This window comes from Coturnix japonica, chromosome 3, assembly GCF_054131305.1.
Source record: "Coturnix japonica strain WE chromosome 3, WE-NBRP24, whole genome shotgun sequence".
Lineage (NCBI taxonomy): Eukaryota > Metazoa > Chordata > Aves > Galliformes > Phasianidae > Coturnix > Coturnix japonica.
In genome coordinates this window covers 16437944-16462267 of record NC_140665.1, presented here as the reverse complement: position 1 = coordinate 16462267, position 24324 = coordinate 16437944, and the positions used below count along the sequence as shown (strand labels likewise).

The 24324-nt window shown below is 52.7% G+C and overlaps 1 protein-coding gene and 1 long non-coding RNA gene across 8 annotated transcripts; one reads left to right on the top strand and one right to left on the bottom strand.

Moving 5' to 3' along the window:
* Positions 1 to 669: 669 nt before the first annotated feature.
* RRBP1 (ribosome binding protein 1) lies at positions 670 to 22743 on the bottom strand. Of its 7 annotated transcripts, none has more exons than XM_015857034.3 (24): positions 22714 to 22743; positions 18734 to 19435; positions 16816 to 16964; positions 16446 to 16568; positions 15623 to 15775; positions 15165 to 15283; positions 14191 to 14344; positions 11857 to 11995; positions 11464 to 11651; positions 11167 to 11204; positions 10115 to 10205; positions 9383 to 9475; positions 8925 to 9014; positions 8731 to 8811; positions 8561 to 8650; positions 8047 to 8139; positions 6967 to 7038; positions 6695 to 6790; positions 6067 to 6150; positions 5141 to 5233; positions 4355 to 4438; positions 4067 to 4165; positions 3726 to 3869; positions 670 to 3529 (listed from the first exon to the last, which is right to left on the bottom strand). In XM_015857034.3, the coding sequence occupies exons 2-24, from the start codon at positions 19413 to 19415 to the stop codon at positions 3491 to 3493; spliced, it is 2994 nt and encodes a 997-aa protein (XP_015712520.2). In that variant the 5' UTR covers positions 19416 to 19435; positions 22714 to 22743; the 3' UTR covers positions 670 to 3490. The 7 variants fall into 7 exon arrangements, with proteins under 7 accessions (XP_015712520.2, XP_015712523.2, XP_085398946.1 ...); XM_015857037.3 differs by lacking the exon at positions 22714 to 22743 and adding an exon at positions 22224 to 22358; XM_085542820.1 differs by lacking the exon at positions 22714 to 22743 and adding an exon at positions 22196 to 22288.
* Positions 3433 to 14705, top strand: LOC146761296 (uncharacterized). The gene is made up of 2 exons (XR_014944507.1): positions 3433 to 3545; positions 14551 to 14705. It is a non-coding gene; the product is annotated as an uncharacterized LOC146761296 (long non-coding RNA).
* Positions 22744 to 24324: the final 1581 nt, after the last annotated feature.

Sequence of the window (24324 nt, the reverse complement as noted above, 5' to 3'; positions counted from 1 at the left end):
TTCTGATTCAGCATCATGGGATGAAGGGGGGGAGGGGGGTGATGAGAACAATCTGGTTCCTGTTCTTTTCTAAATTAAAATGAACAAAATGATCAGTCTTTCTGAGGCTGCTGGCCAAATTTGCCAAACTCAAAACGTTCCCCTCAAATGCAAGACTTGAAAGCTGTAGTTAAAGTTAGGCACCTCAACAGAGCTCAATTCTTAGTGCTTGCAGTTGCACAGCGTTACTAATAAGGGTTAATTAGGAGGTTCAAATAGAGATTAAGGTAGGCACGCTTTCCTGGAGAAAGTCCTAATCATTCCTGTAAACTCGCTGTGCAGTAATCTTTAAAGGTCTGCTTGTTCCTACAGGTTAACATTGGTTATGAAGTGTCTTGAGGTCTCCTCCAAGGCTGAACGATTCTATTGAAACGGCTTTTCTTTTGGCATAGGTGAACTTAGAGCTACCTTTATTTCCACTAACACACTTAGTAGCGGATCAGATGCTTCCGAGGCTTTGACAGGTGCAGATGCTTCCATCGGAGCTCTCCAGTTATGGGTAGTACAGTGAGAAAAGAACCACTTGGAATAACAGCAAAGGATGACGAGTGGTGTTCTCAGCCCTCAGTCTTTGGTCACTTGGTCCATTTGTCCATAACTATTATTGATTTAACTTAGTAGAACCAATCAGCCTGACTAATACGGCTTGGTCTGGGCTCTTTGTCTGTTAGCTTCTTTAATTCTGTAGAAATGCATGGAAATATCACCTACTAGAAAGTTTGACCTGAAATGCCTTTTGTATGGGGGGGGAGGGGGGTAGAGAACATTCCTGTGCCAGCTACAGAGATCTTAAAAGCTTCCATGTTTCACCAGTGGTTGATTAAAGCTGTTTCCTTTGTGTAATGTGTACATGGAAGTTGCATAGAGTTTTCCTGTATGTCTGTAGAGAAAAAAAAAAAAAAAAAAAAAAACCCAAACCCTCAGCCTCCAGTGCGTTACTGTGCTGTGTTCTGTGTGTGCCAAACCTAAATGGCTTCAATAAATGGGGTTTCCTTCCCCTGGGTCAGCGACTGGTTCCTCTCCAGCTTTTGCAATGGGGGGAAAAGAGGCTGGAAGGAGAAGTGGGGGAGAAAGGATGGTCTGTTTCTCTGCAGGGCACTGATGTCCTCCCGGCCTTGCACGCCTCAACAGCTCAGTGTGTAGCAGCCTGCAGCAGTCACAGGCTCCACTGTTGCATCTGCTTCCCTTCCTGCTGGGCTCAGAACCTTCATGGGGAGCATCTCACGATGGTGGCTTGACAGGATCCACCACAGTGAGCTCTTATCAGAAGAGGAAACTAAACTGTCATCAGTGGGTGCTCCTGGCCTGTTCCTTCCCAGCTTCCAACCTGCCACAAGGGAGTAACCACCCCCATAAAAGCAGCTCTTCCATACAAGGCAGTAACCGTCCCCACAAAAACAGCTCTTCTGTACCTCAGTGTCCGTCCAAAGTTCAGGCTGAGATGATAAAACCAGTGACACAGTGGGAGTGGTGCTGCCTGGCAAATAAAGGGAACTCCCATTCAGGAGTCAACTGATAACAAACACCTCCAGACTGCAGCTAACTGAAGAGCAGTCCAGCCCAGGTGAAGCTGGTGGACTTATCCCTGGGATTTCCTTTTTTGGTTAAGAGATGAGCCTGAACAAAGGGGGAAGGAAGTCAGATGTGGAGGCAGAAGGGTGTATCCCAGCAGCACAGCCTGCCTGACAGAGACAGAGCTCTGCAAAGCCCAGGCTGCCCAAGGGGTGGGTGAAATCCCACTGCTCTGAGGTGAGGGCCTGGCCTTCCCATACCCTCATGGTTCCATGGAATGGAATAAATCCCAGCAATACCTGAACTCAAGCTTAAACATCAGTCCCCAGAGACCTGTTTCCATCACCAGCCTTACTTAACTCCAGCTCCTCTTTCCCTTCCAAACACAGCAGCTGGGTGGTGTCCTGAGGGGCACTATGTCCCCCATGCCAAAGACACCACATCTGCTCTGGCTGCTGGAGCCCATTGAGCATGTGCATGCTGCTGTTCGCCCTCCTTGCTTTGACTATGTATTTACAGAGCTTTCTCACTGCTCCTGCATGCACACTCATTAAGCGTGTGCTGTTCTGCACAGTAAAGGAACTGGTTGTTGCAAAAGCAAAACCCAAAAACCAAATTGTTTCATCACTTTGCTGTGCTGGCTGCTTTGGGGCCCTCACCACTGACTGCTCTTTGGATGATGGCCACCCCCTTACTTACTTCCCTTACCCCCAGCTCTGGTTGGTTTCTGCTGGTTTTGCTGTTTTGTTACTCCTGGGTCAGTAGGGCCTCCCAAAGCCAGAAGAGGAAGCTGATGGGCAATCATGGCTGCAGGGTGAGGGGGTGTCAATGAGCACATCCTTCCAGCAGCCTATTATAGCCAGGCAGAAGCTGGGCACTCAACCTCCCACGCTCAGAGGGCTGGAAGCAAGGGGAGCAGAGGGCATGGGGCACAAGGTCGTCAGCCTGCAGCCACCAGCTCCCTCCAGCCAGCAGCATAAGCTCCATCCCACAGTCCCCACCTCAAGGCACTGCGGTCCTGGGGTGGGAGGCACTCGGCCCCACTCTGGGTGCTGTTCTGGTGACTTACAGAGAGCAGGGCCTGGGCTGGAGGCTGCACACATCAGCCCCAATGATGCAGCCTCGAGGTCTGGACCACGAGGCTGTGCCTGGGATGCACACTGGCCTCAGCTGTGTTTAGTCACAGCTGCAGGGAGAGCCTCCATACCTGTCCCCAGGAGCAGCCATCCCATTGCATCCCCTTATGGCCTCAGCCTCTGCACCTCCTTCATGTATACTGGAGAAAACCCACAGGGGAGAGCTGCTGCAGCACAGCAAGGACAGCAAAGGATCCGCTTCTGGCTACAGCAGGGTCATCCTTCAGGCACGCCCAAGCAGCCCTGCCAGCATGAGGAACAACCAGAGAAGTACAGCAGGAACCAGCCCCCTCCACTACGTCATTTTAATTGCATCGACACCCACAAAATACACAGAAGGACACATGCCCAGAGCCACCCATCAACGAGCAGCTCCCTCCCATCGCGGGTCTTACTTCCACACTTCTTTCACTCAAAAAGAAATAATAATAATATATATATTTATATATATAATAATAATTGCACCAGTTGATGTACAAACACAGCCTTCCCTTTTCACACATTCGTGGGTTCGAGGAGGGTCACATCCAGCCCCAGCCGGGCCAGAGCAGCACCCAGGGGAACCAGGGGTTGTACAAAACAGTATGAACATTTCCTTACAAATGTAGCCTGCAACGTTTACCTTTTTTTTTTCTTTTTTTTTCTTTTTTTTTTTTTTTCCTTAAGTTTCAAAACTAGGTTTGGGGTCACTACCGGCTTGTATTGTATCTTTATCTACAATAAATTCAGCGTATACTTTTGTTTTAGGAATGTGTAAGGCATTTTGGTAAGTTGAACGGTACGTTCCGGGTCACACGGACTCATCACACTGAAGTCCCTTCCTTTGAACTGTCCTCTTCACCCTGGAGAAGAACAGAGGTGAGTTCAACTCAACTGGGTCCCAGGGACCCACCACAGCCCCAGTCACTGCCCAAAGCCAGACAGACGGTTTCAGGCCATGGGATCCCCACTGCATCCCATTTTAAAGCACCACAACCTCCCCCAGTGGCGGAAGGGATGGCCAACTGCCACAGCTGTCCCAGCGCTGGGAATAAATACCTTCTCATGAAGTTGTTCTTTCAACTTCTTCACCGTTTCTCTCTCTTTGGCCAGTTGTTCCTGGGTCACCTTCAGTAGCTCCTGTAGTTTGGTTGCTGCCTGGCCCAAGTCCCTTGTTAGCTTTTTTTCTTTTTCAAGTCTTTCCTGGATGGGAGTGAAAAGAACCATGTGCCTCAGCCTCCCTGCCCATAGGGAACCCAGTAACCCCAGGAGATCTTCCCATCATCTGCCTTGCCCCACCATCCCCACTGGGGATAAATCATGCCCCAAGTCCTGCCTGGATATAGCTTTAGCCCTTCTAGCTCAGCACTAAACGCAAGGGACCAGGTCAGCCACATCACCTTGAGATGCTGGGCCTCCTCTGTGTCCGAAGCTGCTGCGTTTTCAGCCAGTCTCAACTTCTCCAACTCTGCCTGCAGGCTGCACGCTGAGCTTTGTGCCTGGAAGGGGGACATGCACTCATTAAACACCAGCAGAGCAGCGGGCACCTCCTGCCCGGCTCTGCTGTTGAGCTGGGCTCTGGAGCCACCAGCAGCCGGCTGGGTGCACTGCATGCACCAGGAGGGCAGCACTTCCTAAGATAGGAGCATGAACACCCCGGCCATCAACCCTCCCGGCCCAGCACCCACCTCCTCCAGCTCCCGCGTCAGCTTTTGCCTCAGCTCTTGCTCCTTCTCCATCAGTGCCTCATTCTGCTCCAGCTGCGTTTTCAGCTGCGTTGAGAGGGGAAAAATGCACAGAAAACAAAACAAAAGGAGAGCTGATGAAGACGATGAGCCAGTGGGGAGCTGGGCTGTACACAAGAAATAAAGCCTGGAGCTCTCCCTAGGGCTCGGAGGGGCAATGGGTACAGAAGCTGGGTGGATGGCAATGGGAAGCCTTAACATTGCCAAAGTTTTCTTGCTTCCTGAGCAGCACAACATAGGAGGATGTATGTGGCAGATCCTCGTGTGCGCCAGAGCAGTGCCCGAGAGAAGGTTCCACAGTTAACAGGATTAAAGGAGAGAGACAGAGCCCGGCGTGCTGCAGCCACTGCTGCCAGCAAGAGGTGTTAGCCTGCAAGGGAACAGCCGTGGATAATGCCTTCAGCCCGGCTCCAGCAAGATTTGCAGAGCCGCTGTTCCTACTCAGGGCCTGTAATCCTAATCCCCAGGCTCCTGCTGGGAAGGGTTCCCATGTAGCCATGGCAGGGTGTCCTCTCCTGCAGCCTGTCCTGTTTCAGAGACCTTCAACATGTGGCTGAAGGGAGCGAGGCCCAGCTTCCCACAGCCTCCACTGTCAGACCCCATACACACAGGACAGGAGACAAGAGCAAAGCCACGTGCAGTTTTCCATGCAGTTAGAGACGGGGGGACAGGACAAGGGACACGATTAAGGGTCAGTGACCCTGTGGGCAGCGGTCTCACCACCCTAACCTCGAAGGGTGTGGGATCGCCCAGCTCAGCTTGTGACCCCGCTACTTCTCCATCCTGCACGTGGCTCTTCATCTCACTCAGCTGCTGCCTGACCTGGAGGAAGGACCGGCAAGTTTGCCTCAGTTACACTGCGCTGTGACAAGATCCACGAGGACCTGCAGACCAGTTCTGTCTGTCAGCCCTTCTGCTTGCACACAAGCTGAAATGTTGGGAAAACCAGCTCATGTTCTGCATCTAACACGGGCCGTTTGAAAGACGAATGTTTGCACTAACCAACCCTGTCCAGAAGAAAGGAAAGGCTTCTGAATGGACACAAGCATGTTCAGTGCTTACAGCCACCTGCCCAGCTAATGGGTTTAAAGCTAATGACCATCCAGCACCAAGCTCCCCAAAGAGTGAAGGCTGCACCAGTTTGTTCAGTGAGTTGGATGACAGTGGCTTCCAAAGAATGAAGCATTTCCAGTATTAAAACCCAAAGCACCAACTGCTATCTCATTAACCAAAGCACTGATTTAAAAAACAAAAGCCCTTGTGGTTTCGGTAGATCTGCTGGCTCTCCTGGCCCTTTATCCCAGGTTTCTCTCCCACTCACCTGCAGAAACTCAGCCCCACCTTCCAGCCCTCTAAGCAACTTCTATGCACGTGGCATACACAGCCTAACTCATCCCACCCAGGGCCCCAGGGCAGCACCCAAAGCCCTACTCCAAGTGTTTGTGAGGGGTAATCAGTTCCTGCTACAAGGAAGGCTGGGAGCACCAGGTGTGCCCATGTGGTGGCTGTGCCTTCCTCCTGTCTCCAAACCTGCAGAGAAGAGCAGGGCACCAGCAGGCAGATGAACCCTGGGCTGTGGTTTGTGAGCTGCCCTGAGGCCAGGCAGCAGTCCTGCATGCAGGCAGACGGGTCCCAGTGGTTCATCACCCTCTTACCAGGGCCAGTTCTTTGCTCTGCTTCTGCGCTTCTGTCTTTGCTGCTTCCAGCTGCTCTTGGGACTCTGATAAGAGCTGTCTCAGCTGGTGAAAAGAAACAGGAAGCAGAGGTGAGGAAAAGCATCAGGGTTTGGGCTTTTATCTCCAGCCACACCTTCCTGCGGCTGTGGCCCACCCTGCAATACAGAAGTCCAGTTCTGGCCACTCCCCATCCCATTTTGCTGCCCCATCACCCTGGTGCCTCTGAGAGGTAAAAAGGCAAACTCACAATACTTCATGTTGGAGCTCTGCAGCCCAGGGAGACATTATGGGACGCAACACCATCCCAGAGAAGCAGTGATAGCATCACTTGCTAATGGCTGCTCAAAGAGGCAACTGTGGGACTGCTCTGCCTCACTTGACCCACAGAAATCGCACACAGCACTGAGGTGCATCTCCACATAGATCTCTACCAGCCTGCCAACTGATCCTGACATCAGATGCCCACAGCCCAGACTGGAGCAAACATCTCCAGCTACTCTCTCTCCTGATTTGTGAAGCTGCAGATCCCTGGGGCGCTCCTCAAACCCCAAAAAGGTGGAGGGGTGGCGAGTCCAGGAACATTTAAAGTAATGTCTGCCACACTTACACTTTCAACTTCTTTTGTGTAGTTTTGGCGTTCGGAGCTGGCTGTCTGCAAGTGATTTTCCAGTTGCGCTTCCAGGAGAGAGACGTACTCCTTTCTCTGGATTACAAGGGAAGAATGCAGAGGGGGGTTGAGGTGCCAAACAGCCCAGGCCCATCCCACGCTGCAGCCCACCTTGCCCAGGGTAGGACAGGAGATGGGTTCCCATTCAGCCCGAGCACAGCACCCATCTACCCAGTGCCCGTGCCAGGAATGCAGAAGGCCAAAAACCTTACCTGGTCAGTGCTCTGCAGCTCTGCTTTCAACTTCTCTATCATGTCTTCAAGGGATTTCAACTGGAGTTGTGACTAAGCCAAGAGAAAGAACAGTGTCAGCAGAAGGCATTCCCAGATTTATCTTTGAGAAAAGGACACCATGGTTGCTGAATTCTTTGAACAGAAGAATTCCCCTCTTCTCCACAGAGAGGCAGAGCTGCTCTGGGCCTGCTGAGCTGCCACGTCCATCCCAACACACACACACCGGCAGCCACGTCATCCCCATGCAGCACAGCCGCAGCCCTCAGTGCCAGACAGCCAGCAGTGGAATTAGAGATCTCTTGTACAAGAGCTCTCCCACTGCTCTGCAGCCCAGGCAGACTTAGACTTAAAAACCCACATGATGGGGAGGAACCAGACCATGGGAAGCAGCTTTATTTCAGTTCTGCATTCAAGAGGATACTGAAGTCAGAGATAACTGAAGTCAGATTTGCAGGAAAGGCGTGACCAGCTGAGCCCTCCCAGACCCCAGCTAAGTCACAGGAGTTCAGGACACATGCTTTCCCCCAGACACTTGGAGAGCACTGGCTCTTCGGCAGCAGCCAGCTGGCTTTGTAGCCAGTGAGAGAGGTACCCAAAGCTAGACAGACAGCTGGACCAAAAGCTATGCACAATACGTGGCTTGGACCTCAGCTCCTTTCTGTAACCTCAACCAAAGCCAAGCTCAACCTAGATACCTAGAGCAAGCCAAGTCCCTGAAAATAGGAGTCCTAGAGCACAGCACGTGCCCTGCCTCAGCCAAGCCAGCACCCACCAGGAGGGCTGAGTCTGACTTCCAAGTTTCAGAGCTGAAAGCAGTAATGTAGTTTCCCAATAATCATGCCTGCACCAGAGAGCTGCAACCCATTCCTCCAGCATACAGCAGACAGGGAGGTGGGAGCAAGAAGGGTTTAAGTGAGTTTCGAATCTGTTTATTTTGTGACGAGAGGTGGAAGAGTAAGCTCTCATGTCAGGCAGGAACAGACAGGGTCACCACCCAGCCCGCAGCCAACAGCCCCTCTGCTCCATGAACAACACACCCAGATGTCCCAAAGCACACACCTTTTGGAGTTCCTCTTCAGAGACACTGAGCTTTGCTTTCCACACCTGCTCCTCCTCCTCCACGCTCTTCTGCAGGTCTCGCAGCATCCCTTCCTGTTGGCAAAGCCCCAGCTGAGCCCAAGCCCCCTGCAGCCCTCCCAGCAGCAGCCACCAGGGCTGGGTGCCAGGGAACATCCATCTCTTCTCAAAAGATTTGAGCCAATGCAATTTGGGTCAATGCATCAGCAACCAAATCAGGTGGGGCTGGGGGCACCCATTTCCCAAGCTGCCTCAACCACTTTGCTTAACGGGGCCCTTGCATGTGCCGCTGTGCCTCAAGCAACATCCAAGGTTTCCGCCTTGATTAGAATGCATAAATTGAGGCTTGTCCTCTTCCCCCAACTCACTGGGAAATAATCCTCTCCATGGCAGCCCCAGCGGACTGTGCAAAGCCCACCATCAGCCCATGATCTGCTGGGGAACTGAGCTGTATTTCTAGCAGAAGGCCAAAACATTATGAGGAGCCATAACTTACTGTCTCTGCAAGGATAGCTCTGTACTGCTCGCATTCTGCTTGTAAAGTGCTCTGTGCTTCCTCTGCCTCTTTCAGTTTAAGTGCTGAATCCTGAGAAGGGAGATGGAGAAAGAAATGAGGAAAAGAAAAAAAGCAACTTAAGTATTTTACTTCCCAGCCCGCTCACTTACCACAGGCTCTGTCGTAACCGCGTGTTGCTTTAGCGCACTCACAGCCTTCTCCTTGAACTCTTGTAGCCAGGCCTCATAATCCTGAGTTTGAAAAACAGGACAAGGAGGGGAAAAGAGAAAAAACAAACGTTTAGATGCCTGATATCCCTACGTGGAAAAGGCTCTGTAAGGGGGCTGGAATGGTAGGAGCCCACCTGCTGTGATACAGTGACTTCTGGGAGTGCAGAGAGCAGAGTCTCTTTGGTTCGTGTCTGGAGCACATCAAGCTGGTGGGCCAACTCCTCCTGCAAGAGGAACACACTGCCATGGGGTGGAGGACTCGGGTGCTCATGGGCCAGGCTACCAGCACCGATATTGCTTTTCTGTGCCTACACACATAAGCTGGCACGGGAAAACCAGCAAGCAGAGAGCAGCGCCTCTAAGATTCACTGAAATATCCTTCCCCCTCCATCCACAGTCATGGTTCCCCAGTGGCAATCTGTAATGGATACAGAGCCCTCAAGACAAACCTGGGGAAGCTGGCGAGAGGGTTAAACCAGTGCTGCTCCTAAGACAAGGCGGGCAGCCCAGAGCAAACAACTGGTGGCTCTGGGGAGGCTGGGGCATCCCCTAAAACACTGACACCACTACTGAAGAGAAATACCAGGCTCACCTTTGCTCTTGTAGCAGCAAGTAGCTTTTCTTCACATGCCTTCTCCGCTGTGGTCAACGCTTCCACTGCTTTCCAGTTCTTCTCGCGAAGGTCCTGCCGAGACCACACACACAAGGCTTATTGCCACACACCACGCTGAAGGCCGCCAAGCTGCTTGTTGGCACTGCGGAGGATTTCAAAGCCTCCGTTCAGGAAAATGGGCAGCCCATCGCTTTTGCTGAGGATTCCCCATCCCACCACCCACATCCACTCCCTTCTCCACTATCCCTGCAGCTTCACAAAGCACCAGGCTCAAATCTTCCTGCAGGAACACATGATGGAGACGAGCTAGAAAAGCAGCCCTCAGAGCTGCCTGAAATGGACTCAGGCCTAGCAGAAGGCTGCAGCATTGCCTCCAGACAACTCATGCAGCCTCGCAGTAGAGGGAAAAGGAGCAGAGAGGCAACAGGGAGCTGCCCTGATCCTGCTGGACAGCATCTCTCTGCTTAACAGGTCCTGAGCCCAGGAGGACAGAGGAGGGACACCTCCAACAGTGCAGCCTATCAGCTTGAGTCACCCTGCCAGGACCCTCCTGCTCTCTAGCAGATACAGTGATACCCCAGTTGTGCTCCATGGGGATGAAAGAGCCTGTGCTGCACTAGAGCAACTGTTACCATTCTGATCCCAAAGATTTGGGTTTTATAGGAAAAAGAATCTGAGCAGCAGAAGTTGAGCCCGGTTCATTCCACGTACGTTGTTTTTAGTCTTCTGTTGCTCCATCGCCTCTCGCAGCTCTGCTGCTTCCCTTTCCAAGGACAATAGCTGGTCCGTTTTCTCCTGGAGCCTGGAATGGTACGATGCATGGCATGATGCAGGAGTGAGCTTCCACCTCTCGCCTCCCACCCAAGCCAGTGAGCACTGAGTAAAGGACCGCAGCCCTATTTGGGATCTGCTCTTGAATTTAAAAGCAGCAGGAAGCTGCACTTGGATGGAGAAATAGAGGGAGTAGGTTGCACTTGTTGGGATTAAAACCAGGAAATGAAAGACCATGGCAATGCTGGAGTGGGATCTAGTTTTCTTAACAGCAATAACAAGCAAGTAGTTGGCTGGCTGCACATCTAGGACAAGAGGAAGAAACAACATGAGCCAAAGGCCACAAGCTCTGGATCATACAACTGGAACCACTCCCGACACGCTCCCATTCAGGGCTCATTCGGCTGTGATAGCCCACAGCTTTGCATTTTGAAAGCATCATCCTACTATCTCCAGTCCACAATCTGTGGTGTGGGAAACTCTAATCAAATGCCACAAAAATCTTTTTTCTCTGATGTGAGTAGACATCAAACAGAAGAAGAGGGACCCAGAGAGGTGGTGAACCTCCATCCCTGAAGACATCCAAAACTCACTGGAAATAGCCCCAAATCCCTTGATCTGGATAGCCCAGCTTTGAGCACAGGCTTTGATTAGGAACATCACAGGTCCTCATCCACTTTCAGCCCCAACAACTTCCCCAGACAGCTGTACACAAACAGTTAGCCTTCAAGTGCCAGACAGCAATTACACTGTCACTTCAGAATATATTGGCTGTTATTTGGGGCCAGCAGACCAGCACTGGAACTGATTAAACAGCAGCACTGACCAGGATTCACCTGGTCTTCCTGGCTTCACAGTTCCCCCAGGCTATCTAACAAGGAGAGCAGGAAGTCCTCACCCACACAGCTCAGCACTGGGCAAAGTCTGGGATGCACAGACAGCAAGTTGGAAGAAGCAGCAGTTTGTATACACTAGAGAGCACCCAGACATACCTTATCTGCAGCTGCTTCATTTCTGCTTCATTGGCTGCCTAGAAATAGAGAAATCACTTTCATTATCTTCCCTAGACAAGTGATGCAGATCAGACATTTCAGTGGCACTCCAGAGATGAACCATTAGCAGGGATAACACAGATACTAATATGACAGTGCAAAAACACCTGGTTGGGCCTGGTGCTAAGAGCTGAACCACCCGCTGCCAGCTGGGCACAGGCAAATCCCTTCCACATCTGCCGCAAAGCAATGCAATCCCCCTCTCCTCCTCTCACCCAAAGTAAAAACGCACAGGACCTTCAGGTTTCTGTCTTTTTCTGCCTCCCTCATCTGGCCTGCTTCCAGCAGAGCTTCGATGGATTTGATTCTTTCCAGAAGCCTCGTATTCTCTGAGCTGGCATCCTGTAGTTTCCCCTTCAAGCTGTCCAGCTCCAGCAATTTGCTTTTGACCTCTGTTTCAGAGCTCAACAGCTTGGCCTGCAGTTCTACCAGAGAAAAGGGAGAGAAACACACTAAGGTAGGTGCAACAAACATAGAGACTCCCCACCCTGCCCTGTCCTAGCACAACCCTTGGCAAAAGAAACCTTGGCCATGGATGCTTTCCAGGGGCATAGCAGCCCCAAAAGCTCATGATCTGCATTGTGTTCCAGATGCCCCACAGTTACCCCCATGCTGTTTCATGGTCCTCACCAGCAATGCTCTGCTGCTGCACTTTGGCCTTTTCCGCATCTGCGACCAGGCTCCTGTAGCTGGTCTGGGTTTTGCGGAGCTCATCGCTTACTTCATCCAGTCTCCTCTGCAGTGTTGCCTCCACTTCTCTTTTGGAAGCCTGCATAGCAAAAAAAGGAAGGCTTTAAAGAACATACCAGGCACCCTGGCCAGCGTGCCAACCTCCCCCCAAGTCTGCAAGGGAGCTGAGTGCTGAAAATCCTCTGTAAGCTCCAGCCATAGAAACACAGAGTCATTAAGGATGAAAAAGACCACAAAGATGAGATCATCACATCCAACCACCAACCCATTCCCACCACTATCCCCGTCCCTCAGTGCCACATCTCCATGGCTCTTAAGCCCCCCAAGGGATGGTGACTCCACCACCTCCCTGGGCAGCTTGTGCTACTGCCTCACCCCTCTTCTGAGAAGAAATGTTTCCTAATACCCAACCTGAAAGCACTGCAGAGCACAGCACTGCAGGAAGCCTCCCCTTTGCAAAGTCCCAGCCGATGATCAGAGCCCAAACACCCCGTGCTCAGCAGCACACACTGGTGTCTCAGAACTTCTCTGCTGCAGGTTTATTCTGGCAGGCACTGCACAGCTCCATTTACCAACCACACTCACAGCTGCTGCTATGTGGTGGGAAAAGAGAGGAGGAAAATGTCCTGCCAGCAGCACACAGGATATCACAGGCCCTCCTTACAACAAGGAAGTCATCCTCAACATTTTTAGCTCCCAGAAAGCCATTGCCATGCAGGCAGCCGATGCCTCAGCCCAGCATGTAGAGGTCTGACATTGCCATCAGAGAGACTCAGACGCCCAGCCACGTGTTTCCATAGGCAGTGGAATTTTTCATGTGGTTTGGGACAGAGAAGACTTATTTTCCATCTTAGAAAGCAGCAGAGGAGAGGCCAAGACGTGTGCTTGGACAGGGAAGGCAGAAAGAGGAGCATGAGGCACGTGCTGAAAACCAGAAGCTCTGCACATCACACCACTGCAATGCTTTGTGTGGAGAGGACAGGAAAAGGCAACCAGCAGCCCAGTGCTCATGTGGATTTAACACTGACCTGCCAGAAGATGCTCCCCCTGCACACTGGCAACACGCTCCAACCACAGCCAAGTCTGTACTTGGGAGGTGGCCTTTGAGCAGCCAAACAAACAAGCCAGTCACACCCTGGTGACAACAAAAAAGCCACAGCTCTATCTCCTGTGCTAGCATCAACAGGCCTGAAAACAGTTGTGGGTTCACTCCCCCGCTCTCTCATCTGCATGAGCACAGACACAAGCTGGTGCAGGCCAGTGGGTTTCCCATCACATCTCAGGGGGTTTCTACAGAAGGGGAAGGGACACTGCTGCAGAAAAAGCCCTCCTTCTCCCAGGTGCTCTTCTCCCTGCTGCCTTCAAGCCTCCAGCCACCACCAGGAGATGGTGCTTTAAGGCAGGGCCCTACTCATTCAGCACCAAGTACACCCAGTAGCATATATAGTCTGGGTTTCCCCCCCAACACCTTCACACCAGCTCCACAGATGTGTGAGAAGAATGGTTTTAACTAAGTCTCATGCTGCCTGGGCTTTGCTGGTGATGCTACAAGAAAGCCACAACGCATGTGACTAACACAGGGGAGGCTATGAAAAGATCTGCAAAGCAGTTTGCTTTCCAGCTGTGGATAGTCATCATCATCAGCACCTCCCACAGCCCAGTCCCCAGATCTCACGCAATTCAGTTACTTCTAATAACACCTGAGCCTCTTAGCCCCTAACTAACCTGGAAAGAGACAGTTTTACTGAGTAGGGCAAGGTGTGTGCATGAACATGAGCACAGAGCCTGTATGCACACCTCCTTGTCTCTCAGCAGCTGACTTCAGTTTCTTACAGCCAGCGTCCATCTCAATCACCCTCCCTGCAGAAAGGGATGTGAGAAGTCAGTGTCTGACACGAGCACTTTCCCTTCTGAAGGCCAGCACAGGGCAGAGCTGTCTGTACATGACACTTTGCTCTAAGTAGCTGCCCATTTCCACTAGAAAAAAAAAGGACCTCCTAAGGTCACAAACCCAGAACACTGCAGGACTTGGCTCCTGCAGCAAACCCTCTCTCTCTGTCCAACCCTCTACAGTTTGCAGAGAGAATGACCAGAAACACATGGAGATTAAGCAACCCAGACAAGATCAGAGGGAAAACATTTGGCAAAGCCCCACACTCCTGGTTAGCTCAAGCCAGCTGTCCCCCACCTCAGGCTGGAGCTGCAGTGAGCACAGACCCTCCCACAAGGCACCGAACCCAAGCTGGCAGAGCAGGTTGGCAGTGCCTGCCTGACCTGTAGCTGCTCGATCTGCTTCTCTGACGCTGCTGCTTTGATCTCCCAGCTCTTTTTCTGCTGCTCCTCTTGCTGTAGCACCTCTGATTTTTCAGACAGCTCTTTCATCAGCTTGTTGCATTCTTGCCGTAACTTGGCCAGCTCAGCATTTTGCCTGGAAAAAGCAAGGTTCCCTTAGCCCACAAGACAGTCAAGTATCCTTGGTGTTACTTACAGAGGAATACAACCACGTGTGGGCCTGGTATAGGACTTGAAGCATTTTAGTGGTTGCATTTTCCTATTTCTAGGGCCCGCCTGGTCCTTCAGGGAGGGGGTGGAAAGTTGACAAATCGCTTTTTAAAAGCCGTATTTCAATCACAGGAGACATTCCTTTCTTATGAAGTAGAAGACACGAGGATCTGTGTTCCCAGACACAAGAGGAAGTTTTCTAAGCATCTGGAGTCCAGTCTGTAATTATTTTACTGCTGTTAATCACCAGCTATTTTGTATTTTCTATAAAAAGGAGTGTGAAATTCTTCTATCTAGCTCATATTTGTTCTACAGGCATCAGGCACGTCTCGGCTCCCTGCATCGTCACTCATTTCAAAGAGCCAGCTGGATTTCTTCTCAGGTCAGGAAGTATGAGCTCACCTAAGCAGGGAAGGGCCCCAGCGCCTCCTGCTCCCTTCTCCCTCCCACTGCCCGCTGGCTTGAAGCAGCAGCACAGGTAGCCCCGGGCTCACAGCAGAGGGGGCTTCCTTTGCCCACCCACAATATTACAAGCCATGGCATGGGAATGACATCTTCATTTTCCCTGCTTGTCCCCAAAAGCCATTTGGCAAACACTTCCCCACTCCCCTCAACCTCCAGCCAGCAATAGGCTCTGCAGGGGGAGGTCCCTTCAGTAAGTGGGAAAGGTCAAGCCCAAAGGAGAGCTAAGCCCTGCTGCCCAAAGGTAGTCCTAGCCTCTGCCCCCACTGTAGCCATGGGCTTACTTGCTCTCCGTCTGGCTGGTGGCCTGGTTGAGCGCGTCCCTCAGGATGGAGTTCTCCTGCTGCAGGCGAGCAAGCTGTGTGTTGGGGCCATTCTCCAGCTGTTCCTGCAGGGCCCGAATCTAGAGGAGCCCAAGAAAGGTTATGCTGCTTGTGGGATGCATACAACATCCCAGTTCAGCTTGGAACACGCACACCAAAGATGCATCATAGAGCTTTGCCTCCTTCCTCAGTCTACAGACACCAACAGCCGCCAGAATACGATATCTCCTTAAGATGCTCCCATATACTCACTCCCCCTTGAGCAACACAGTTCAATAAAGCCCACATTGAAGAACTGAGCATCAGAGGGTCACCCCACCTCCTCAAGCCTCAGGTTTCTCCTTCTATGCACCACTCTGCATCTCCATAAACCCCAGAAAAGCCATTAGACAGCAAGAGGAGGAAGTTCTGCAGCCTACCTTTCCCTGGAGCTGCTGCGTTTCTTTAACGTGGTCCTGGTAGCTCGCCTGCATCCGTGCCTGGACAGCAGTGATCTCCCGCTCACGGGTGACCAGCTGTTCCCTCAGCTTGCTCTCGCTGGCTGCTGCCTTGGCCCTCTCAGCTGCCAGTTCCTGCATGGAGAGAAGCCGCCTGCTTAGTCCTCAGGGCTCCAGTTTTCTCCTTACAAGGGAACACAAAACTTGGCCACCTAATCCAGAAGATGCAGAAGTTCAGCCATCTCAGTGCTACCAGCTACCTGTGCACCCCTACACCAAGGCAGCACAGCCAAGCTAAGTCAGTCATTCAGCACTTACATTTCTATCCACATCTTCTTTTGGGCTCTGTGGCCACTGGATGCCACTGTTGTTCCACAGTGGGCCAGCTGTGAGAAAGCAGTAAAACAGCATGGATTTTTTCTCCTGCTCATCAGACACAATTTGGGCACAAAGCAGGGAAAAAAAAACCAACAAGAGTACCCACCACCCCTTGCAGAGGCAGAATCAGTGCTTGATTCAGGGGGGTTGGCAACCCTGCCTGCAGCAGAGGATAGCAACTAGATGACCTTTAAGGTCCCTTCCAACCCAAGCCATTCTGTGATTCTATGAATGCTGTTGGGTGGCTGGGCCTTTTCTCTCCCACCTGCTGCTGCCTAGTCCTGCTGGCAGCAAGGTAGAGGCAAATGGACAAAGACAGTGGCCAACTCAAAGGGATGACATGTGGGAACCAAGATGCTCACAGCCTGGCTGCTTTGTCAAAGTGGGGTGAGCCACCATGAAGCTGGGCAGGCCACACAGTGCTTACCTTGTTCAACTCCCTCAGCTTGTTTCTGGCAGCAGCTGCATCCTCCTGCCCCGCAGTGAGCTGCTTCTCCTTCTCTTCCAGCTGGCGCTTCAGGACAGCGACTGGGTCACCCTTCTGTGTAGCCTGCAAGCGTGAGGTAGCACGTGAGTGGGGACCACCATCTCCAAACCCACTCTCTTGCCCCACAGGCAGAAGCCACCCAAAGTGCTTCGCACAGGGCTCCCAACTAAGCTCCAGGCTCCAGAACTGAACTGTAGGATCAGTAAGACCCCCATACCACCCAAAGACCTGGAGTTCTACCTGCTGAGGCTCACTCAGCAGAGGCAGAAGCAGTACTAGCAGGTGGCCATGAGGATGCCCACAGCCCTACCGTGTGCCAGGTGTCCTGCACGATGCCCGCTCTCTCTGTCAGGATCTCGATGAGCTGCTGGGCCTCCCCCTCGCTGAACGCCATGCTACTGATGGTGGACACCAGTGTCTTGTAGGGCAGGTAGAGGGGCCCATCCGTGTCAGCAGGTGCTAGGGAGAAAACGGGGGGAACTGAGACCACTCAGGTTGATGGCAGAGCATCCAAATACCCCAGCAGGCTTCAACCCCAAAGCTGATGCTTCAAATCAGCAACCAGACTGATGCATGCAGCCCAGATGAGTCTCATGACTTCAACCACTCTGAGATTCTGGGATTCCCTACTACACTAACATGAAGGATGAGCTTAGGGTCCATGAAGCTAGGCAAGGAGTGGACACCAAGGAGACTCCACTCCAACACAACCTCTGTACGGGGCACAGGGGCCTTTGCCAGGCAGTCCAGGGCTAGTTCCACCATAGGGCCCAACTGGTCTCAGCAGCCACACTGGTGGCAGCACCTGATGGGAAACACATTTAAGAATGAGCAAAACACCACACCGCTCAGGAGCCACGCTCACATTTCACTCACACAGGTGACAGCGTGGATGCAGGACAGCACATCACCTCCCTCAACCCAGTTCCGCTGGGTGGAAGAACCCATCAGCAAAATGTCACCCATCTCCAGCCGGCATTCATTGCGCAAGCAATCTTTGCACAAGGAGGGCATGGCACAAACACCACCTCACAGCTGGCAAACGGGCCTGGGGCAACCTGCCAAACCACGGCACAGCACAGCAGCCTGCTTTGGCCCAGCTCTGCTCTGCAAAGGGAAGCCTAGGCCACGCCGAGCCAATTCACCAATTGATTTTGAGGTGGAAACCTCATGCCTTGCCCAAGGAAAGAAGCCCTCGCACAGCCCACGAGAGAAGAATATGTACTTGCACAAGAGAAAAATACCTCAAGCCGCTTCTGTCAGGTTTGGCATCTGTTTCAGTGCTGAGGACATGTCTTTGAACATCCCAGTTTTTATCTGCAATGGGATAATGTGTTGCTTCTGCCTTCAGTAAAGTGGGAGACCACAGCAGGCACCAAGAGGCTGTCCATAATGCTTTGGCCCAGCTACAGACAACGTCATGGCACAAACACAGACAAGAGCTCTCATTTGGAAAACCCTACAGGAGCACCTAAAGACATCAGTCCTGGCTTTTAAGACATGCAATAACTGAACCTCACATCCAAAGGCACAGATGTTCAGAGCAACCCCAAAACTACCTAAGTGAACAAGTCATAGAGTTCATCTCCCATCCATGTTGCCTCAGCACGCAAGAATCATTTACCTAAAAAGCAACTGGGGAAAAATAAAAAGGCAAGCGAAGCCAAACCTCTTCAAATTGGTGCAAAGACTGGCAGGAATCCAGCTACAGAACTGTGCCTACACCTATTTACACCCCAGTGAGTTCCTTATCCTTGTTTTCCACCCTGTTGTCCAGCACCCTTGGCAGCTGCCTCTCACCCAGATGTACCTGGAGCTCGCATTCATTCCTGGTATACAAAACTGCTCAGAGCTCCCCAATACAACAGTGAATCCTAGAGGAGCCTATACCTTGCCAATGCCTGCCCACCGAGCCAAGGAGATAAGCACCACGTGGGGCACCCAGAGCAGGAGGCAACATGTTACAGAGTGAAAATAAATCAGTAAGTTATTGACTTAAATTCTCCTTCTCCTGGAGAGAAAGGCAGTCCAGAACAAGTTTCTCCCAACCAACCTCAACACACACAGTCCATCTCACCAGACACAGCCATTCTACAGTTACCCTGTTACCAACTGGGAAGAAAAACAAATAAATAAAAATCTCAGAACAGGACAGCTCTGTTTTAGCAGTACCGAGATGCTCTGTTTGCTTACTCAATAGGAACACATGCAGAGGAATCTGACCTTACCTGGTTCAGCCTTCTTCTTGGATGCAGCCTTCTTCTTGACAGGCCCATCGTGCTTCTGCTCCTCGTGGGTTGGAACAGCCTCAGGTTTTTTGGTGGGGATGGAGCTGACAACCGGAGCACTTTGCTGCGTGCCAACTGGTGGCACAGCCACAACAGGAACCTCCTTAGGGGTCACCTCCAAGACAGGAGAGCCTTTGGGAACACTGGCAGGAGGAGTCACCAGTGCTGGGCTAGGAGCAGGTTCTACCTTTGCCACCTTCTTCTCTTTCTTCCTCTTTTCCTTAGGAGACGGAGCAGGTTTCTCCTTTTCCTGGGGGGAAACTGACACCGCTGCGATCGGAGACTCAACAGTTACGGGTTCTGGCACCACAGCAGGCTCAAGAACCACATCCTTGGAAGAGTCAGCCACCTCCTGAGTAACTTGCTGCTCCGGTATCTTTCCATTAGGTTTTTCTTCCTTTTTCTTTGCTTTTCCTTTTTTCTCAACAGGTTTCTCTTTCTTCTTTTTCTCTATTTTGTGCTGGTTGGTCTTCTCAAGCTCCTTACGTTGCTTTGCCAAGGCTTCTTCATAAGAAGTCTCCTTCATCGAGAAGGTGGACACCAGGAAGATCCCAATGGCTGATATCACCATAAAGCCTCCAAAGACCACAACACCCAGCGTCTGAGGGTCGTACACATCCATCCTGCCTTATTCTTCTGTGCCTGCAAAACACCAGAACAGTAATGAGGGGAAAAGCCCAAAAATGCAATTACTTCACCAAGGGAATTAAAAGCATCATTCGTGTTTCCAAACACCACCCTGCACTGAGAAGAGAAATGCTCACAATTCATACACACATGGAGAGGGCTACCAGTGCTCCTCCACTATACTGCCTATTGACAGTAATCCAGTTATAGTGCTGCAACTAATTTCATTGGTAGCAATCTCCAGAAGAACAAAAAACACTGGAAAGAAGAGGGATGCAATCACAGCCACTAGCAACCACCTGCCGCATGCCCAAAGGGATGATGGCTTTAACACGACTGTAGGGCGATACCTGCAGCACTTGCAACAAACAGGATGAAAGCACGTGCAGGGCAGCTTTCCCTATTAGCTTCCAAATGTAGAAACAACCAGTCCGCAACAGCTCCTGCTCCTAAGGAGAAAACCCAGCACCGAGGCTGTGCGCACGTACGCCATGTAGAGTCCCAACCATTTCCTTGAAATGCAAATAGTAATAAAAGTCAGAAGTTCATGCTTAAAAAAAGAGTCACGGTCATAAATTATCTCATCTCCCCAACAGACGCCAGCAGGAAGAAGTGAGTGAGACTTGCAGAGGGAGCGCTGAATGTAGCACTTCTCCTTCCATCTCTGCTATCAGCTGGCAGGCAAAGGGGGCTGTTTATCCACACAGACACCACGAGCAGCCTTGGATGTTGAGACTGGGCAGGCAGCAGCCACTGCAAGGTGCTGCCATCTCCACTCTGCTCAATTCCTAGTCAAACCTTGTCCCAAGCTCCTAAGCCCATCCCATCCCTGCTGTCACACTCAGGTTCCTCCTATTAGGGCATAACCTCCACGTGGCTGTGAGCTGGCCCATTAACCCCAAATGGGATGCTGAAACGGGCCATTCATCTGCAAAGGAGCACCTTCCAGGACATGCCAAGATGTGGTTTCTTGTCTTTGTCCCTCAAAATACAACAAGAAAAATACAGAAAGCTCCTGGCTATCAGGAGTTCACATCCCCAAACTTAACTGGGAACATTATCGAATTTCCTCTGTATAAGGGGTTGTGGGTTGAGGAGGAAGGAGGAGGCAAAAAGAATGAAACTAAGGAGATCAACATCTTTGCAAAACCTCAGCACCTGAAGGCAGAGACCTGGGAGGTTCTTCCTTTCCAACAGCTGGAGCAGGGAACTCACAGCCCTCTCTGAAGTGAACGGGAGGCTCTGTGTGCCAGCTGGACCCAGCCACCCTGCCTGGAACAGGCACTGCCCGAGCTCCAGACCCTGCCCCAGTGTGCAAGGTGTCTCCGCTGCAGGGAGAGTGCCTTGGGATCGTCCCCACCAGGACGAACAGCCCATAGAATCATAGAATGGCACGTGTAGGAGGGGGGCCTTAAAGATCATCCAGTTCCAATCCTCTGCCACAGGTAAGGCTGCTTCCCACCAGCCTAGCCCAGGGCCCCATCCAACCTGGCCTTAAGCATCACCAGGGATGGGGTACCACAGCTTCTCTGGGCAACATGTTCCAACCTGCTGGGGAAAAGGAAGGATTTCCCCACAGTAAATAGAAAGCGAGGCTGAAGAACACACATCCATGATCTAATGCTGGTTTTAGGGTTACACCAAAGCATTCATCAGCTATCAGAAGACAGAACAAAGTGACCTGTGTTAGTAAGAATAAACCCTCCTCAACCCCACACTATCAAATATACACATTTAGAGCAAATTTAGTGCTCCAGCTTAGGGAAGGCTCATTGCCAACTCCTGGCAACCACCACCCAACCCCACCAGCTGCTGTCACCACGTCCAAAAGCAGCCGTGTGGAGCCAAGGAGGGAAAAAGAAGAAACAGAGCAAACCCCAGTCTGGCACCAGAACACCTTTCCAGAGCCTGGCCAAAACCTCACACCCAGGATGACGCAGGTCCTGGCAGCCCCATTCTGCAGTTGGGCCATCCTACCAGCAGTGCCCACAGTAATCCCCTGTACCTGTCCTTAAATGCAGAGGGAAGGGGCACATACACACACACACTCCTGCAAGGGCCTGTTACAGTGCAATGCCCGCACTGGTGCACGGGCATGGTTAGCCTTCCACATCTAAAACACAGAGCTCACGTTCCTTAAACCCATGTGAAGAGCTGTCCTTTAACTCTTCAGAGTGCTTTTTGCTTGTTAGCCATCAAACATCCCCAAGTCCAGCCCAGGAAACCCTCCCCACGCAGCCACTCCTGCCTGCACTGAGCAATAGTCCATGGAAGCGGAGCTGGGAATGCTCAGCCCTGCTGGATGTAAGCACAGAGCAGCGTCCAGCCCCAACACCCCACACATGGAGCTCCAGCAGGTCATGTAGGAGCCACAGAGATCTCATTTCCCCACGCAGCCAAAGGAGAGCTCATGGGCTGCCCTGCCCTGGGATAGTGCAATAGACGGGGAAAGATGCTCCCCGCAGCTCCCTCGCTCTGACCCAAGGGCAGCGCTCGGCCGTAGCCCCGCAGCAGCACGTCCCGCTGGAGTCAGGAGGTGCAGAGGCGCGCAAGGCAGCGGGCCGGGCTCCGTGCAGAGCGGTGCTCTCCTCCTGCTTTCCCCCGGCAGCTGCCCGGCTCGGCACACGAGGCTCCGAGCTGAGATTTCGGCTTCTTCCCAAGCACCAAACCGCGAGCGGCTCCTGAAGTTTCTCCCCGCACCAGCAGGAGCGGGACATCCCGAGGTCCTTTTTTCTAGCGCGGTGAACGGAAAAGGCACGATCATCTCATAGTGACCTTCCGTAACCGCGGCTAATCAGCTTACGGGATCCCAGCGGGCGGCGGGCACAGGAATGCGGCCGGGACGGCGGCACGGAGCGCCGGGGGTGCCCGGGGAGCGCAGGAGGGGTCGGTCGGGGGAGGAAGAGGCGGCGTAGCCGCGTCCATCATCCGGCGGTGCGGGCCCCTCCCCGGCCGCCTGCACACGTCGCCATTCCGCACCGCCCTGCACACCATTCATCCCGGCCGGACACCCCCCCCCACAGCGGGACGGAGGGGCGCGGAGCGGGACAGCTCGCAGCGGGACCCCCCGGCACGTGGGGGCGCGGGACGGGCCCCCCGGAGCGCTGACAGCCGGCTGCAGAGCCGGGAACCACGGGGGACAGAGGGAATCCCACCCGCCGCACCGCGGGGACCCCGCCGGCACCGGGGGTGCGTGCAAGGGGAAGGTCCCCGGCAGCTCCCCACGCTCCGAGCGGCGCTCCCCATCCGCAGCGCCCCCCGCCCGGCCCAGCCCCGGCCCCGCCGCCTCATACCCGTCCGAGTCGCTCCCCGCTCTCCCGTCTGGAGTCGTGGCACTTTCTGCCGCTCGCTCGCCGGGCCCGCCCCGCTCCGCACCGCGGGGCCACTCAGCGCGGGGGGCGGGACGGGCGCGCCGCCTCCTGGGGGCTGTAGGCACCGGAGCGGGGAACGCCGCGTCCGAGCTGGACGCGTTGGCAAGGAGGAAAGGAACTGCAGAGGGGATGGACGGCTCCGAGCCGGAGGTGAAGGCTTGAGAGCCGCTGCTGAGCAGGTCGGGCCGTGGTGTGCAGCCCTGCAGACCTTTGGCCGAGTGCTGTTTGCGGGGAAGAAAGAGGGTTTGATTGCCCGGGAAGCTGCTGGGATCAGCACGATGTGATCCGTGCTATTAAAGCAGAGCCTGATAAGCTGCGGGTCGCAAAGCTGCTCGCGGTGTGCAGTGACACCCGGCATGGTGTGCACAGGGGGCATGTACACCTACAGGCATGACTGCGAGGTCCCGTGTGAGACAAAAAGGAAATGGGGCGCACTACTCAAGTGTCTATTGGCACCAGAGAGGGTTAGCAAGCTGGAAATTAAGTAAATGATTCAGTATCTTAGAAAGGATCTGAAGGGACTCCATTCAGAATGGAATGGAGCAACCGTGGCTGAAGTGATGGAGAAGAGCCAGGGCACCCTTTGACAATCTGTACCATAAGAATGAGACCCATCCTGAGTTTGACCACGTTCATGTGTTTCAGTGGCTGCTGGGGCTGCTCTTAGTGGTGTCACTAGGACTCACCCCAGCTGCTCTGCACCGTCACTCGCCATGCACGGAACAAGCTGTGCTATTGAGGCCAACTGGGATCAGCAGCAGGTCCTGTCCACAGCCTGGTACATCTCAACACAATGGCAAGGACAATAAGTGACTGTTTCATGCAAACAAATGTGATGAAATGAGAGGGGAAAAAAAATAATACGGCAGTGAAGAAACATTTCAGCTGATTATGACAACGTGGATTCTGCACAGGGACCTGAAGTAGACAGATCAGGCATGTGGACCACACGGGCACAGACATGCCCTCAGGCTCACCATGTGTTAATTCCTCATCTGCCTGAAGCCCTCGCTCATCCTCTGCTCACCAACGCCTACATGGTGGTTCAAACCTCACCCCAGTGCCTGTGGTTTGTCTATCCTCCCCCTTTTAAGGCATCACGGCTGCATAAGGAATAGGGCTGGGGGGGGAAGGGGGCTGAACTCAGCCCAGCTCTCATCCCAAGATGGCATCCAGCCCCAGCCCAGCCCCTCCAGAGCACTCTGTACCCTGGTATTAAAACAGCCAAAGCGCTGGCAATCATCCATGGTCATCCTCACTGCTAGAAAGTTTTTCTTGGGTTCAGTCTGAGAATCCCCTGCTCCAACTCAAGTTTTTTAGTCCCTAGTTATTTTTGCATCCACAAGCCTTTGGCTGTTGGTGAAGAAACTGTTGTTTGGCCCTGGAGCGGCTCCAAATCTTTCCGCTAGATGTATTAGTTATCCTAAATCCATAGCCATGGCTGGGATATATTTAGCTCCTCAAACAAGTCCTGCTGCAGATGAGGGGACGCTGCATGGGGCTCCCTGGGTCCTGAAGGGACCATGAGCTGAG

Coding starts and splice junctions, on each gene's coding strand:
- RRBP1 (XM_015857034.3), bottom strand. CDS start 19,415: ATGGATGTGTACGACCCTCAGACGCTGGGTGTTGTGGTCTTTGGAGGC. Junction 15,776..16,445: donor AGCTGAGGGAGTTGAACAAG/GTAAGCACTGTG, acceptor CTCTCCATGCAG/GAACTGGCAGCTGAGAGGGC. Junction 4,439..5,140: donor GCGATCCCACACCCTTCGAG/GTTAGGGTGGTG, acceptor CTCTCAACGCAG/CTGAAAACGCAGCTGGAGCA.